The 14902-nt window shown below is 43.8% G+C and overlaps 1 protein-coding gene across 1 annotated transcript in view; it reads left to right on the top strand.

The window, feature by feature from the left end:
- Positions 1 to 14562, top strand: part of pex1 (peroxisomal biogenesis factor 1) — an 84688-nt gene extending 70126 nt beyond the window's left edge. The window contains exons 17-22 of the mRNA XM_048606415.1: positions 1987 to 2051; positions 6087 to 6229; positions 8602 to 8705; positions 11414 to 11590; positions 13419 to 13649; positions 14334 to 14562. Coding sequence (XP_048462372.1) covers positions 1987 to 2051; positions 6087 to 6229; positions 8602 to 8705; positions 11414 to 11590; positions 13419 to 13649; positions 14334 to 14552 — 939 coding nt within the window. The 3' untranslated portion in view covers positions 14553 to 14562. The remainder of the gene's footprint in view (positions 1 to 1986; positions 2052 to 6086; positions 6230 to 8601; positions 8706 to 11413; positions 11591 to 13418; positions 13650 to 14333) is intronic.
- Positions 14563 to 14902: the final 340 nt, after the last annotated feature.

Here is a 14902-nt window from a genome sequence, read left to right on the forward strand (position 1 = left end):
TGTGACCAGCGCTGTGCCACAAGAATCAGTGGTGAGTCCACTGCTTTTCGTCATTTAATATAAATGATCTGGATGTGAATATTGGAGGTATGGTAAGTTTGCAGATGATGCCAAAATTGGAGGTGTAGTGGACAGTGAAGAAGGTTACCTTGTAGTACAATAGGATCTTAATCAGATGGGTCAATGGGGCGAGCAGTGGCAGATAGAGTTTAATTTAGATAAATGTGGGGTGCTGCATTTTGGAAAGGCAAATCAGGGTAGGACTTATACACTTTAGGGTAAGGTCTTGGGGAGTGTTGCTGAACAAACAGACCTTGGAGTGTAGGTTCATAGTTCCTTGAAAGTGGAGTCGCAGGTAGATAGGATAGTGAAGAAGGCATTTAGTATGCTTGCCTTTATTGGCCAGTGCATTGAGCATATGAGTTGGGAGGTCATGTTGCAGCTGCAGAGGACATTGGTTAGGCCACTATTGGAATAGTGTGCAGTTCTGGTTTCCTTCTAAAGGAAGGATGTTGTCAAACTTGAAAGGATTCAGAAAAGATTTACAAGAACATTGCCAGGGTTGGAGGGTTTGAGCTATGGGGAGAGGCTGAATAGGCTGAGGCTCTTTTCCTGGAGCATTGGAGGCTGAAGGGTGACCTTCGAGGTTTATAAAATCATGAGGGGCATGGATATAGTAAATGTGCAAGGTCACTTCCCTGGGGTGGGGGAGTCCAAAACTAGAGGACATTGGTTTAAGGTGAGAGGGAAAGGATCTAAAAGGGACTGAAGGGACAACCTTTTCACACAAAGGGTGGTACCTGAATGGAATGAGCTGCCAGAGGAAGTGATGGAGGCTGTTACAAATGCAACATTTAAAAGGCATCTGGATGGGTGTATGAATAGGAAGGGTTTAGAGGGATATGTGCCAAATGCTGGCAAATGGGACTAAATTATTTTAAGATAACTGTTGACATGGACCCAAGTTGGACCGAAGGGTCTGTTTCTGTGCTATATATCTCTGACTCGTTGACTCTAAATAACCTGTTTTTGTGTTGGTAGTAGGATAATTATTTATTCGGGTATCATGGAGAACTCTTCTGGAGTGATCTGTATTCTTTAACTTCCATCTGAGGGAGAAGACAGTCTCAGTTTCACAACTTATTAAAAAAATAGTGTGATAGATAGTTAAGGAATGCTGCACAAGTGCACAGAAATGTCCGCCTAGATTGTGTACTCAATTCTTGGGAATTGGACGAGTCTGCATCCCTCTGACTTCAAAGGCCAAGACTGCTAAGACTACATTTAAGCGCAATGTGAAGTGCAGCCTACAATATTTAACAATATTTTTTCCATTCATGTTACTCCCATGATAAGATCTGCTACTTTTCCTCTAAGGTGCAGTACTTGCTGACTTGCCTTCATAATGCAGCATGACCTGTGTCCTGCCACTTTGTGTTACAATATGGGAATTTTTTCCCTTTATTCTAGTATGGTATGAGAGCATTGCTGGCAAGGCCTGCATTTGTTGCTCATTCTTAGTTTCCCTTGTACTGATTAGCTCTCTAGGCTATTTGAGACTTGTTAAGAGACATACGTAGGTCGGACCAGCAGATTTGTTTCCTGTAAAGAACACTAGGTCCATTAGTGAACCAGGAGGATTTTTATGATCACTAAGAATGCTTATGTGATTGCCAATAGACCAGCTTTTAATTCTGTATTTTATTGAATTCAAATTTCACCATCTGCTACGGTGCCTAGAGCACTAACCAGGGATTCTAGAACATTAGCTGAGTGACAAAACCACTAAGTCACCACTTCCCCACCTTACAGATATCAAGCAATCAGTTGCAGTGCGACCATAGATAATGGAAATTTGGAATTGAGAAATTCTTGATACTCCTGAATTGATGTGCTGGAGCGAAGTAATAAAACTGTCAACATAGAGGTTAATTACTGTTTGAATTAAATTCATTTCACTGATTTCCATTCTGTTTCCCCCTACAGGGTCCTGAACTTCTGAGTAAATATATTGGTGCAAGTGAACAGGCAATTCGTGATGTTTTCAGCAAGTATGTTCTATCTTACCAAATACTCTTTTATGTTAATAACTGCAGTTTGCTGACTTGCCAAAAGAGTCACAAGCCAATGTTTTCTCTTCATAGACCTAGTGACAAGGACGGCAATATAGTTCTAAGTCAGGACGATGTGCGGCTTGATGGTGATCTTTTAGGTGATGGTGCTCCCATGCATCATCTTCCGTTGCTCTTCTAGGTTAAAAGGGGTCGTGGGTTTGGCTGAGTTGGAGTGAGTCCCTGTACTACATCTTTTAGATGGTACACATTGCTGATGCTGTGCATTTGTGCTGGAAGGAATTAATGTTGAAGGCAGTGGATGGGGGGATGGGGGAAGGTGGAGCCAATCACAGGACCTACTCTGTCCTGGATGAAGTTGAATTTGAGTGTTTTGGGGCTGCACTTGTCCAGGCAAGTGTTGGGGAGGCGGATTTACACTCGCAAATGGTGCTGAACATTATGCTGACATCAGCGAACATCCATATTGGTGGACAGACTTTGGGAAGTCAGGAGTTGCTTTACTTAAAACAGAATTTCCAGTATTTGATCTGTTTTTGTAGCCATAGTATTTGTATAGCAGGTTCAGTTTCTAGTCATTGGTAACCCCTAGGATATTTAGTGTGGGATTCAGTAATGGTAATATCATGGGGATTAGATTCTTTCTTGTTGGAGATGATCATTTACTTATTGGACACAAATTTTGGCTGCCACTTATCAGACCAAGCCTGGATATACGGGAGGCTGGAAGAACACAGGGTGCCAGGCAGCATCTGGAGGAAAAGAGCAGTTAACGTTTCGGGTATTACCCTTCAGGACTGGATTTGGGGGTGGGGGGGAGACAGGGTTGGAGGTGGAATGGTGGTGACAGGTGGATGCTGGTGGTAGGTACGACCTGGTTGATGGGAGGGATGAATCCTACCTCGACTCCATCTTCTCCACCTTGGTCTAGGCACTCCCTACCTACATCCGGGACACAAACCACACCCTCCGCCTCTTTGGTAACTTCAAGTTCCCTGGCCCCCAGCACTTCATCTTTACTATGGATGTTCAATCCCTATACACGTCCATACCCTGCAAGGATGGCCTACAGGCCCTGGGTTTTTTTCCTCTTCAACAGACCCATCCAGTCCTTCGCCTCGCCGAACTAGTCCTCACCCTCAATAACTTTTCCTTCAATCCTTCCCACTTTCTCCAAATCCAGGGGGTGGCCATGGGCACCTGTATGGGGCCCCAGCTATGCCTGCCTGTTTTTCAGTTATGTTGAACAGTCCCTCTTTAGTGTGTGCACCAGTACTGTTCTCCAACTCTTCTGCCGTTACATTGATGACTGCATTGGTGCTGCACCCTGCATCCAGGCTGAACTGGAGCAGTTCATTGACTTCGCTAACAACTTCCATCCTGCCCTCAAATTCATTTGTCTATCTCGGACACCTCCCTCCCCCTTCTTGACCTCTCCATTTCCACTTCTGGCGACAGAGTACATACCAACATTTACTATAAACCCACAGACTCCCGTAGCTACCTAGCCTACACCACCTCCCACCCTGTATCCTGCAAAAACTCCATCCTGTTTTCCCAATTCTTCTGTCTCTGTTGCATTTGCTCTGATGAGACATTCCACTCCCAAGCATTCCAGATGTCCGCCTTTTTCAAACAACGCTGTTTTCCCCCCTCTGTCATCCAGACAGCCTTCCACTGTGCCTCCTCCAATCCCTGCTCCACAGCTCTTAACCACCGCTCCCCCTCCAAACATAATAAAGATAGAGTCCCCCTTTGCCTTCCTTTCCATCCCACCAACCTCCGCATCCAACGTATCATCCTCAAACACTTCTGCCAACTCCAATTAGACCCCACCACCTGGAATGTCTTCCCCACCCCTCTCTGCCTTCTGCAAAGACCATTCCCTTCCCCTCTTCTTAGTTCACACCACGCTCTCCACCAACCACTCCAACCCACCCAGTACCTTCCCCTGTAACCGTAAAAGATGCAACACCTGCCCACAAACCACCTCCCTCACCTCCATTCAAGGCCCTAAACAGTCCTTTCAGGTGAGATAGATCTTCACCTGCATCTCCTCCAACCTGGTTTATTGCATCCGATGCTCCCGATGTGATCTTCTCTACGTCGGTGAGACCAAACGTAGACTAGGTGACCGTTTTGCCAAGCATCTTCACCTGGCCCGTAATGGCCAACCTAACCTCCTGGTCACTGCCCATTTCAATTCCCTGCCCCACTCCCCCTCCGACATGTCAATTCTCAGCCTCGTCCACTGTCGCAGTGATTTAGAACACAAATTTGAATAACTGCACTTTATCTTCCGCCTGGGTACCCGATAGTCTGGAGGACTCAACATTGAGTTCTCCAATTTCAAATTACTTTCCCAGCCATCCCCTGCCTCCCCTTCCAGCCCCACCTCCTCCCTTCCATTCCACCTTCTAATCCTCCCTTCCAGCCACCAAGTGGATTCATCCCTCTCATCAACCAACCAGGTCGTACCTACCACCAGTGCCCACCTATCACCACCATTCCGCCTCCACCCTTGCGCCCACCCCACCCCTTCCCTGCAGCTTCCCTTACCCCGACATCCAATCCTGAAGAAGGATAATACCCGAAACATCCTCCAGCCTCCTGTTTGTCCACCTTGGATTCCAGCATCTGCAGTTTTTTGTTTCGATGCCTGGATGTTGTCCAGATCCTACTGCATAAGAACATACAATTGTTTATCAGTATCTGAGGAGTTCAAATGGCACTGAATGTTGTGCAGTCAACAGCGAACATCTCCACGTCTGACCTTATGAAGGAAAGATTATTGATAGAGAGGCTGAAGTTCATTGGACCTAGGATACTAACCTGAAGAACTTCAGCAATGTCCTGGTCTGAAGTAATTGACCTACAACACCCATGGCTATCTTTGTGCGTTGGGCATGATTTAAGACAGTGGAAAGTTATGCCTCTAATTCCAGTTGACTCCAGTTTTGCTGGTGTTCCTTAATGCTATACTCAGTCAAGTGCTGCCGTGATATCAAAGGTAGTGACTCTTGCCTCAACCAAGAAGTTCATCTTTTTTGCCTGTGCTTGGACCATGGCTGTAATGAGGTCAGAAGATGACGACCCCTCCTTGTTATTTTGCCAAGGATCGAGTAGATTGATAGGATAGTAATTGGCTGGGTTAAATTTGTCCTGATTCTTGTGGACTGGACATATCTGGACAATTTTCTACATTGCTGAGCAAATGCATGTTGTATCTACGACAGCTTGGCTAGATGGTGCAGGTAATTCTGAAGCATGTCTTCAGTACTATTGCCAGAATGTTGTCAAGACCTTAGTGTCTGTTGCCTTTATCCATTTCTTGATACTGTTTAGAGTGAATTGAGTTGACTGAAAAGTGACATCAGTGGTACTAAGGATCTTGGCAGAAGGCTCAGATGGATCGTCTCTGCACTTATAGCTGAAGGGTTGCAAGGGCTTTAGCCTAGTCTTTTCCATTGATGTGCTGGGCTTCACAGTCATTGAGGTAGCAATATTTGTGGAGCCTCCTTCTCTTGTAAATTGTTCAATTATCACCCACCATTCACAGCTGGATGTGGCAGTACTAAAGAGTTCAGATCTGATCTGTCAGTTGTGGCATCCCTTGGCTTTAATTTGCATGCTGCCTCTGCTGTTCGAATGAAAGTAATCCTGTGTTCTGCTCTGGCTGAAAAAGCTCTCCAATCCCAGCTGATGCAAATAGGGGCTCACAGTGATCTGATAGCTTAGTGGCTTTTCTGTGACCACATTTGAAAATGCTGTATTGTCATGTAACTGGAAAAATTGGCATATATTTGCAGTACTCTATTAAAGAAGCTTTACTGTGTATGTCATTTTTTCTGGCTGTTCTTTGATTTTTTTTTTTCTTAAACTTTTAAAAATCATCTGTGTGTACTTAACACACTTCTGTCAGTGCTAAGTTCTCACAAGCAGTTTAAATGAGTTTTTTTAAAATGTGAATTCTAAGAAATAAAATAATTTTCTCCAGTACATTTTGATTTCCAGGGCACAGGCTGCTAAACCTTGCATTCTTTTCTTTGATGAGTTTGATTCCATTGCACCTCGCCGTGGTCATGATAACACTGGTGTAACTGATAGAGTTGTTAATCAACTGCTTACACAACTGGATGGAGTTGAAGGTTTACAAGGTATTGTAAATTATGGGATGAAATTGGGCAAATAGAAACAGACTACTTTGAGCAGTTAAGGGGCATAGATAAGATGTATGTAAGATAATTAATAATAGGATATAGGAGGAAGCTTTCTTTTTAAATGGATGTTTTTTCAGAGGCTCTGAAATGTATATTGAAATTGCTGATTGAAGCAGTTTGCATCAGCTGTGAATCAGTGGAAGAACTTGTCTTAAAATGAGGCTCGATATTCAAGCCTCATGACTTTATCAAAACATTTAGGCTGATGCCCTTGAAATACTGAGGCAGAAATGTTGGAGGTGCATCTGTTGGATTCAAAAATATCGTATGGCACTATGCAGTAGAAGAACAGGAGTCTTAGTCAATATTTATCCCTCAAACTGCATTATTAAAAATAAATTATCACATTCTTACTTTACTGTCAGTGCAAGTCAGCTGTCAGTTTCCCGCATTATTTCAAAAATACTTTAAATTGGTTTGGGCTGTCCTGAGGCAGTGAAAGACATTACTTAATTGCAAGTGAGAGATAGTAGGAACTGCAGATGCTGGAGAATCTGAGATTAACAAGGTGTAGAGCTGGATGAACACAGCAGGCCAAGCAGCATCAGAGGAGCAGGAAAGCTGACGTTTTGGGCCTAGACCCTCCTTCAGAAATGGGGGAGGGGAAGGGGGTTCTGAAATAAATAGGGAGAGAGGGAGGTGGATAGAGGAGAAGATAGGTGGAGAGGAGACAGACCAGTCGAAGAGGCGGGAATGGAGCCAGTAAAGGTGAGTGTAGGTGGGGAGTTAGGGAGGAGATAGGTCAGTCCAGGGAGGATGGACAGGTCAAGGGGGTGGGATGAGGCTAGTAGGTAGGAGATGGGGGTGGGGCTTGAGGTAGGAGGAGGGGATAGGTGGGAGGAAGGACAGATTAGGGAGGCGGGGACAAGCTGGGCTGGTTTTGGGATGCGGTAGGGGGAGGGGAGATTTTGAAGCTTGTGAAGTCCACATTGATACCACATTAAAACATGAAATTCACTCCCCAGATTTCAGTTAAAAAAGCACCTCAATTTGAATGGTCATAATAGCTCAACCACCATTTGTTCAACAAAAATGAAGATGGTGCACTTCAGCAATACTTCATTGGAATTAATCTAGTGATTTGAGTCTAATTTGAATTCAAATATGATATCCTTTAAAGAAAGAGCATTCCCAAGTGGAATATGAGGTGCTGTTCCTGCAACCTACGGGTGGCATCTTTGTCCATCCTGGGCCTCCTGCAGTGCCACATGTTGTCTGAGGAATGGGAGGGGGAATTGAAATGGTTCACGACTGGGAGGTGCAGTTGTTTAGTGCGATCCGAGCGTAGGTGTTCTGCAAAGGAACACCTACTGAGGAAACCAAGCGGAGGCTTGGAGACTGCTTTGCGGAACACCTACACTCGGTTCGCACTAAACAACTGCACCTCCCAGTCGCGACCCATTTCAACTCCCCCTCCCATTCCTCAGATGACATGTCCATCCTGGGCCTCCTGCAGTGCCACAATGACACCACCCAAAGGTTGCAGGAACAGCACCTCATATTTCGCTTCGGAACCCTGCAGCCCAATGGTATCAATGTGGATTTCACAAGCTTCAAAATCTCCCCTCCCCCTACCGCATCCCAAAACCAGCCCAGCTTGTCCCCACCTCCCTAACCTGTCCTTCCTCCCACCTATCCCCTCCTCCCACCTCAAGCCCCACCCCCATCTCCTACCTACTAGCCTCATCCCTCCCCCTTGACCTGTCCGTCCTCCCTGGATTGACCTATCCCCTCCCCAACTCCCCACTGACACTCACCGTTACTGGCTCCATCCCAACCTCTTCGACCTGTCTGTCTCCTCTCCACCTATCTTCTCTTCTATCCGCCTCCCCCCTCTCCCTATTTATTTCAGAACCCCCTTCCCCTCCTCCATTTCTGAAGGATGGTCTAGGCCCGAAACGTCAGCTTTCCTGCTCCTCTGATGCTGCTTGGCCTGCTGTGTTCATCCAGCTCTACACCTTGTTATCTCACTAAATTGCAAGTGTTTTTTTAGTTGCAGTTTGAGAGCCTTTTTTGTGATTAATGGGTACGCTCTTTCTTTAAAGGATATCATGTTTGAATTCAAATTAGACTCAAATCACTAGATTAATTCCAATGAAGTATTGCTGAAGTGCACCATCTTCATTTTTGTTGAACAAATGGTGGTTGAGCTATTATGACCATTCAAATTGAGATGCTTTTTTAACTGAAATCTGGGGAGTGAATTTCGTGTTTTAAAATAAGTATTAGTTTATTGTACATAGAGTTTTCTTTCCTAATCAGGCTACCGTAGATTTTATCTAGTAATAACCTGACAATGTTGTCTACAGGAGTTTATGTGTTGGCTGCCACAAGTCGCCCAGATTTGATTGATCCTGCTCTGTTGCGGCCAGGTCGCCTAGATAAATCTGTGTATTGCCCTCCTCCAGATCAGGTATTGAAGTTGTACAATTTTTATGTTGTAATCTATGTAGGAAATTTGCTTATTTAGATATTTTGGTTGTAAATAATTAAAATATAATTCTTCTTCACTGTGAAAACTGTTATTTAGAAAAGTTGATTGGAAAGTTCACAACTTTCCAGTGTTTTAGATACTTAACTAGTTGACATCTTGTACATTAGAAAATTTTTCAATATGTTTGAGTCAATAAATCTAATGCTCGAGAGCTCTACATCTATATGTAGAGGTTTTACTTCTGCAACTGTCCTTACATAAATTGACTCAACTTATGCAGGTTCAGAGATCGTAATTTAGCAGAACCAAGATTGTCAGCCCACCAGCTTTGCACAAGTGTTCCTGTTAGTTAACCAGGTAAAACTGCGCAGTTTCCTGGAGCTGTTGTTTGTTGCTTGTCTGGTTTGACTAACACAATATGGATATTTGGAGCTGTTTAGGAAGAATTGTGGTCTCCAAAAGGTAGGTCTACATCTGGACTCCATAAGTAAACTGAAGTACCTGGGAACAAACCAGGCTTTACAAACCTGCATGGTTCAAGTTTTGCTGTATCAAAACAGTACAGAGATGTTCTTACTCCAATTTATCATTGATTAGTTACTACGAAGTGATCTCAACTTCAGAGAGACCCTGTTGACCTTTTGCTTCTCCTTCCCCTTTAAAGATGATGCGCAACGCGTGAATAAAAATACGATAATTATAATTAAGTTACAGCATTCTGCTTTATCTAAATTAGAGGAACAAATAAAGGTTATTCTTGTTAATACATTTTTTCCAATTGTGCATTTACTGATTTGATATTCCAAATACTAAAAGCAAAGAGGTATTGTGCTGAAATAAAGAGATAACAAGGTGTAGAGCTGGATGAACACAGCAGGCCAAGCAGCAGCATAGGAGCAGGAAGGCTGACGTTTCGGGCCTAGACCCTTCATCAGAAAAGGGGGAGGGGAATGGGGTTCTGAATAAAATAGGGAGAGAGGGGTAGGCGGATAGAAGATGGATAGAGGAGAAGATAGGTGGAGAGGAAACAGACAGGTCAAAGAGGCGGGGATGGAGCCAGTAAAGGTGAGTGTAGGTGGGGAGGTAGGGAGGAGATAGGTCAGTCCAGGGAGGACGGACAGGTCAAGGGGGCAGAATGAGGTTAGTAGGTAGGAAATTGGGGTGCGGCTTGAGGTGGGAGGAGGGGATAGGTGGGAGAAAGAACAGGTTAGGGAGGCGGGGAGGAGCTGGGCTGGTTTTGGGATGCGGTAGGGGGAGGGGAGATTTTGAAGCTTGTGAAATCCACATTGATACCATTGGGCTGCAGGGTTCCCAAGCGGAATATGAGTTGCTGTTCCTGCAACCTTCGGGTGGCATCGTTGTGGCATTGCAGGAGGCCCAGGATGGACATGTCGTCTGAGGAATGGGAGGGGGAGTTGAAATGGTTCACGACTGGAGGTGCAGTTGTTTATTGTGAACCGAGTGTAGGTGTTCTGCAAAGCAGTCCCCAAGCCTCCGCTTGGTTTCCCCGATGTAGAGGAGACCACAACGGGTACAGCGGATGCAGTATACCACATTAGCAGATGTGCAGGTGAACATCTGCTTGATGTGGAAAGTCTTCTTGGGGCCTGGGATGGGGGTGAGGGAGGAGGTGTGGCGGCAGATGTAGCACTTCCTGCGGTTGCAGGGAAAAGTGCCGGGTGTGATGGGGCTGGAGGGGTGTGTGGAGCGGACAAGGGAGTCACGGAGAGAGTGGTCCATCCGGAAAGCAGATAAGGGTGGGGAGGGAAAAATGTCTTTGGTGGTGGGGTCAGATTGCAGATGGCGGAAGTGTCGGACGATGATGCGTTGGATCCGGAGGTTGGTGGGGTGATACGTGAGGATGAGGGGGATTCATTTTTGGTTGTTACTGCGGGGATGGGGTGTGAGGGATGAGTTGCGGGAGACACGGTGGAGGGCGTTCTCGACCACTGACGGGGGGAGGTTGCGGTCCTTGAAAAACGAGGACATCTGAGATGTACGGGAGTGGAATGCCTCCTCCTGGGAGCAGATGCGACGGAGGCGAAGGAATTGGGAATAGGGGATAGCATTTTTGCAGGAAGGTGGGTGGGAGGGGGTGTATTCTAGGTAGCTGTGGGAGTCGGTGGGCTTGAAATGGATATCGGTTTCTAGGTGGTTGCCCGAGATGGAGACGGAGAGGTCCAGGAAGGTGAGAGAGGTGTTAGAGATAGTCCAGGTGAACTTAAGGTTGGGGTGGAAGGTGTTGGTGAAGTGGATGAACTGTTCGAGCTCCTCGTGGGAGCACGAGGTGGCGCCGATACGGTCATCAATGTAACGGAGGAAGAGGTGGGGTTTAGGGCCAGTGTAGGTACGGAAGAGGGATTGTTCCAAAACAAAAGGTTCCAAAAGGTATTGTGCTGAATATTATTTATCTAGTGTACATGATGATAAAAACATCATGGTGTTGTCACAGTGTATCTCCCTGCTTTCAACATGGATGTATTATAAGGAAGATGCTTCCTTCAAAAACAAAGAATCTAAAATGTGCATCATCCAAGTTTTTGACACATTTGCCTTGTCATTACATTACTCGTCCAGTACCCACTTCAGCAGTGTTTTCTTGTGCACTGTGCACTCTGCAGTTGTATTTTTGAATTTGTTTATATTAAAAATAGAATACATTACATATTCTTCCTCTCCCCCTTTAGGTGGCACGCTGTGAGATTTTGAAAGCCTTGAGTCAGTCATTATCCTTGGCAGATGATGTTGATTTACAGCAAATAGCAACCATGACTGAACACTTTACCGGAGCTGACCTGAAAGCTTTACTCTGCAATGCCCAGCTGAATGCACTTCACAGCATCATGTCATCCACTGTATTCCGGGTATGTGCATCATGTAGAAAAGCATTAAACTTGAGGGTGTTTTCTTTCACCCGTGGCTGTGGGTGCAAAAATTCCAGGACCAATAATGATACAACTTGCATTCTACTGCCTGTTGTGCCTTCTCTAAATTCCACCATTATGTGACGAAGAGGCTGTGCGCTCTGGTGATCCTTTAAGTGATGCCGTTGCAAGAACCTTGCTCCTGCACTGGCCAACCATGGCGACAAAGTCCAGGAGACGTGGAATGGGGTGTAGCAGGGATGCGTCAGACAGTGTGGTCCTCAATGGCAGGTCAGACAAAGAGAGATGGTGCATTTATCAATTGAGAATGTGGGTGAACATCGGGTCAAGGTGGTCCTGGTCAGCATAGCTCAACATGTTGCTGAAATCTGACCACCAACCCATCAATATTGTGTGTACACAATGACAAGGTCCCGAGTTAACAAATTCACACAGGCTTCCATCAGGGTTCGTTTGCTAAGGCTTGTGGTGTTGGAGAATTGGCAATGGGGACAAGGTAGTGAAACTGGGAGTTCCTTGTCAAGGGTTTACAGATAACAAATGGTGTTGGAAGGGCGTTGGAACAGAGGTGGCTTTGCACAGCAGAATCTAATGCTGAGTTGGACTTTTCAGGATACCCTCTACTCTCCCCATTTCAAAATATAGGCTGCTCCACTTTAGAATAATTGCAGTCATATTGTGAACTATCAAGACTCCAAATTGACAATGCTGCCTTCAGTGAGATCTGCCTTCTTGGGGATGGGCAGCTGAAGGAGCAACCAGTGCTACAGGCAAAACTGGCAGCTGTTCTGTTATCGTTGGATTTGGTTTTGCCATCTGGAATAGGATCTTGAATGTGCTGCTGTAATTCCCCAACTGTAAAAATGAAAAACTAATGACACTTCATTTCAATCATAATCAGTATGCCTCTTTGAAGGGTGGCAGCATGGGTGTTAAGGCCTGTGAGAAGCTTGTTTGTTCAAAATGGTGATAACTTGCCCATGCATCGAGACCAAACAGCTTGAAGATAAGACACAGTGGTAGTGAAAAGAAAAGATAGCAATCCTACAGTTTGGATCCCTCTACCTTAGGGACATCCTGCCTTATATGCCCAGAGACCTGCAGATCAACAATTGGCCCATTTCAGTCACATGCAGACCCATGTCAGAAATTCACAACCTAAGCAGACTTCATCCTTGACCAGAGGGACAACATGATTGTATACAGACAAATTTGCTATCTAGAATCAGGATTCAAGTTGGCCCTGAATGGAGATGGATTTGATCTGCTTTGACATAGTTGTCATAAACTGCCCCCAAAGTAAATTTGGTGCAGTAATTCAGTCTCTGTTTGCAAAATAGTTGGAGCGATTCAGATCTCCTGGATACTACTCATGTACCTTTCTTCAATTAAATGTTTGCAGAGGATAAATTCTCTTATTGCTACCTTTTGCATGTTTAATTTTGTTTTTTGAAGTGAGCTCTGTATCACTGAAAGAGATTTAAGTATTGCTGAGCAGGAACTAAACAACGTGACTACTATTTTGCTTTCTTGTTATTTCTTGGCACATAATGCTACATCAACAAGTAAATATGTATATTATTAATGTGCATGTCATGTATTTTGTTTATCTGGTTGATCATTGTATTTGTAGCTGCTTTTCTTCAAAGATGCATATTTTAGAGACAGAATTTTCGTGCCAGCAAGAATAATTTTCCAAATGTTAATTAGTGCTGTTCAGATTGATTAACTATGGGAAAATGCTATCATACAAGATGGATCAATATGTAGTACAGTAACGAAAGATAATGTTGCTGTTTTGCTGTAGGATGCAGGTTCAGGTTCCGATAGTGATATGAGCCTATCCTCCATGATCTTCTTGAATCACAGCAATGGTTCTGATGAGTCTACAGGGGATGTAGAAAGATGGTTGGAACAGTCTCCAGTTTATCTGGATACCAGTGAAATATTACCTGAGGATCCATGCCCTAACATCTGGCGCCTTTATTTTGGCAGTTCTTACGAATCTGAACTTGGAACTGGAACCTCTTCGGAGCTGGTCAGAATTTTTTATAATCTGGTCTAATTAATAAATATTAATTTCTATTGATTACCACCTTGAGGGTTGTTACTTTGTTTCAAAACTAACTTTGCTGCCTGAACATATAGATTGTCCTTGCAGGTGTAGCTGTGGGGGAAAAATGTTTATTAAAGCAAACTGATTTAGTTTCACCGTGTTCCTTTTAGTACAAGTTGTGTATAATGTTATTTCTTTTTTAAAGTTGAAGGATTATTGGTGAATTGAACCAGGAAGAAAATATTGAAGAGAAACTTTAGAACTAATATGGATGTGGGTTATAGTGTAGGGTAATGCAGTTATTTGTTTTAGTAAAAGCCAAATCAGAGTCCAGATTTCAAATTGTCAGTACAGAAAAATGTTTATCCAATATTGTGACACAGTTGTGTTCATAATTGCTAATCAGCTAAATCTCTCTTGTTCAGCATTTGTGTAGAAATAAATACCATCATGAAAAGCACTACAGAATCTATTAGTGTTTGCTGTAGTACAGAAACAGTCTTGGCTTGTTTTAAATGAGAAAAAACAATTATTGCAGATTCCTTTCAATGAAAATTACAGACTATTTACAACAGTAAAACGCACTTTGTTGGCAGTAAAATACTTTGGAAAGTCAGCTACTTGTGAAAGATGCTACATAAATGCAAGTCTCTTTTATTTTGCCAGAACTCTCAATGTTTGTCGGGACCAAATTCAATGACTCTTGATCACACAATCACATCTGTTAGGGATACCATTTCTTCTTATGCCCCTGCTTTTATGACATCATTGCAAGAAGGATACCAAGACCTTTCTCAAGAGCAAGTGGAACTTCTACGTTTTGAGCTAAATGTAATTAAAGCAAATACAAGGAACAAGAAAACGGTAATGCATCATTATCAATAAAGGACTTCTGTTTGAGATAGAAACTGTTAAATATCATCGAGTAGTTACCACAAGGTCAATTTTTGTTTTGCATTGTAATTAATAAGATTTAAAGAATGTCTTTTAATGTGCTACATTTTTAAAATTTAGTCTAGGGCTGTTCTGTGCTGAAAGTTAATGTTATTACATTTTCTTATTTCCTTTTGATATACTTGTTTTACTGGCTATAAGATGGAGACGTCAAGTTTTTGTCACTACTACTGTACTGGGGCTAATAAGAGTAATTAACAGCACTTGTTGTTTTAAATCTGAGGGGCAACTCCATTTCAGAGTCGGTCATACAGCATGGAAACAGTTCCTTCAGTCCAACT

This window comes from Rhincodon typus, chromosome 2, assembly GCF_021869965.1.
Source record: "Rhincodon typus isolate 14 chromosome 2, sRhiTyp1.1, whole genome shotgun sequence".
NCBI lineage: Eukaryota > Metazoa > Chordata > Chondrichthyes > Orectolobiformes > Rhincodontidae > Rhincodon > Rhincodon typus.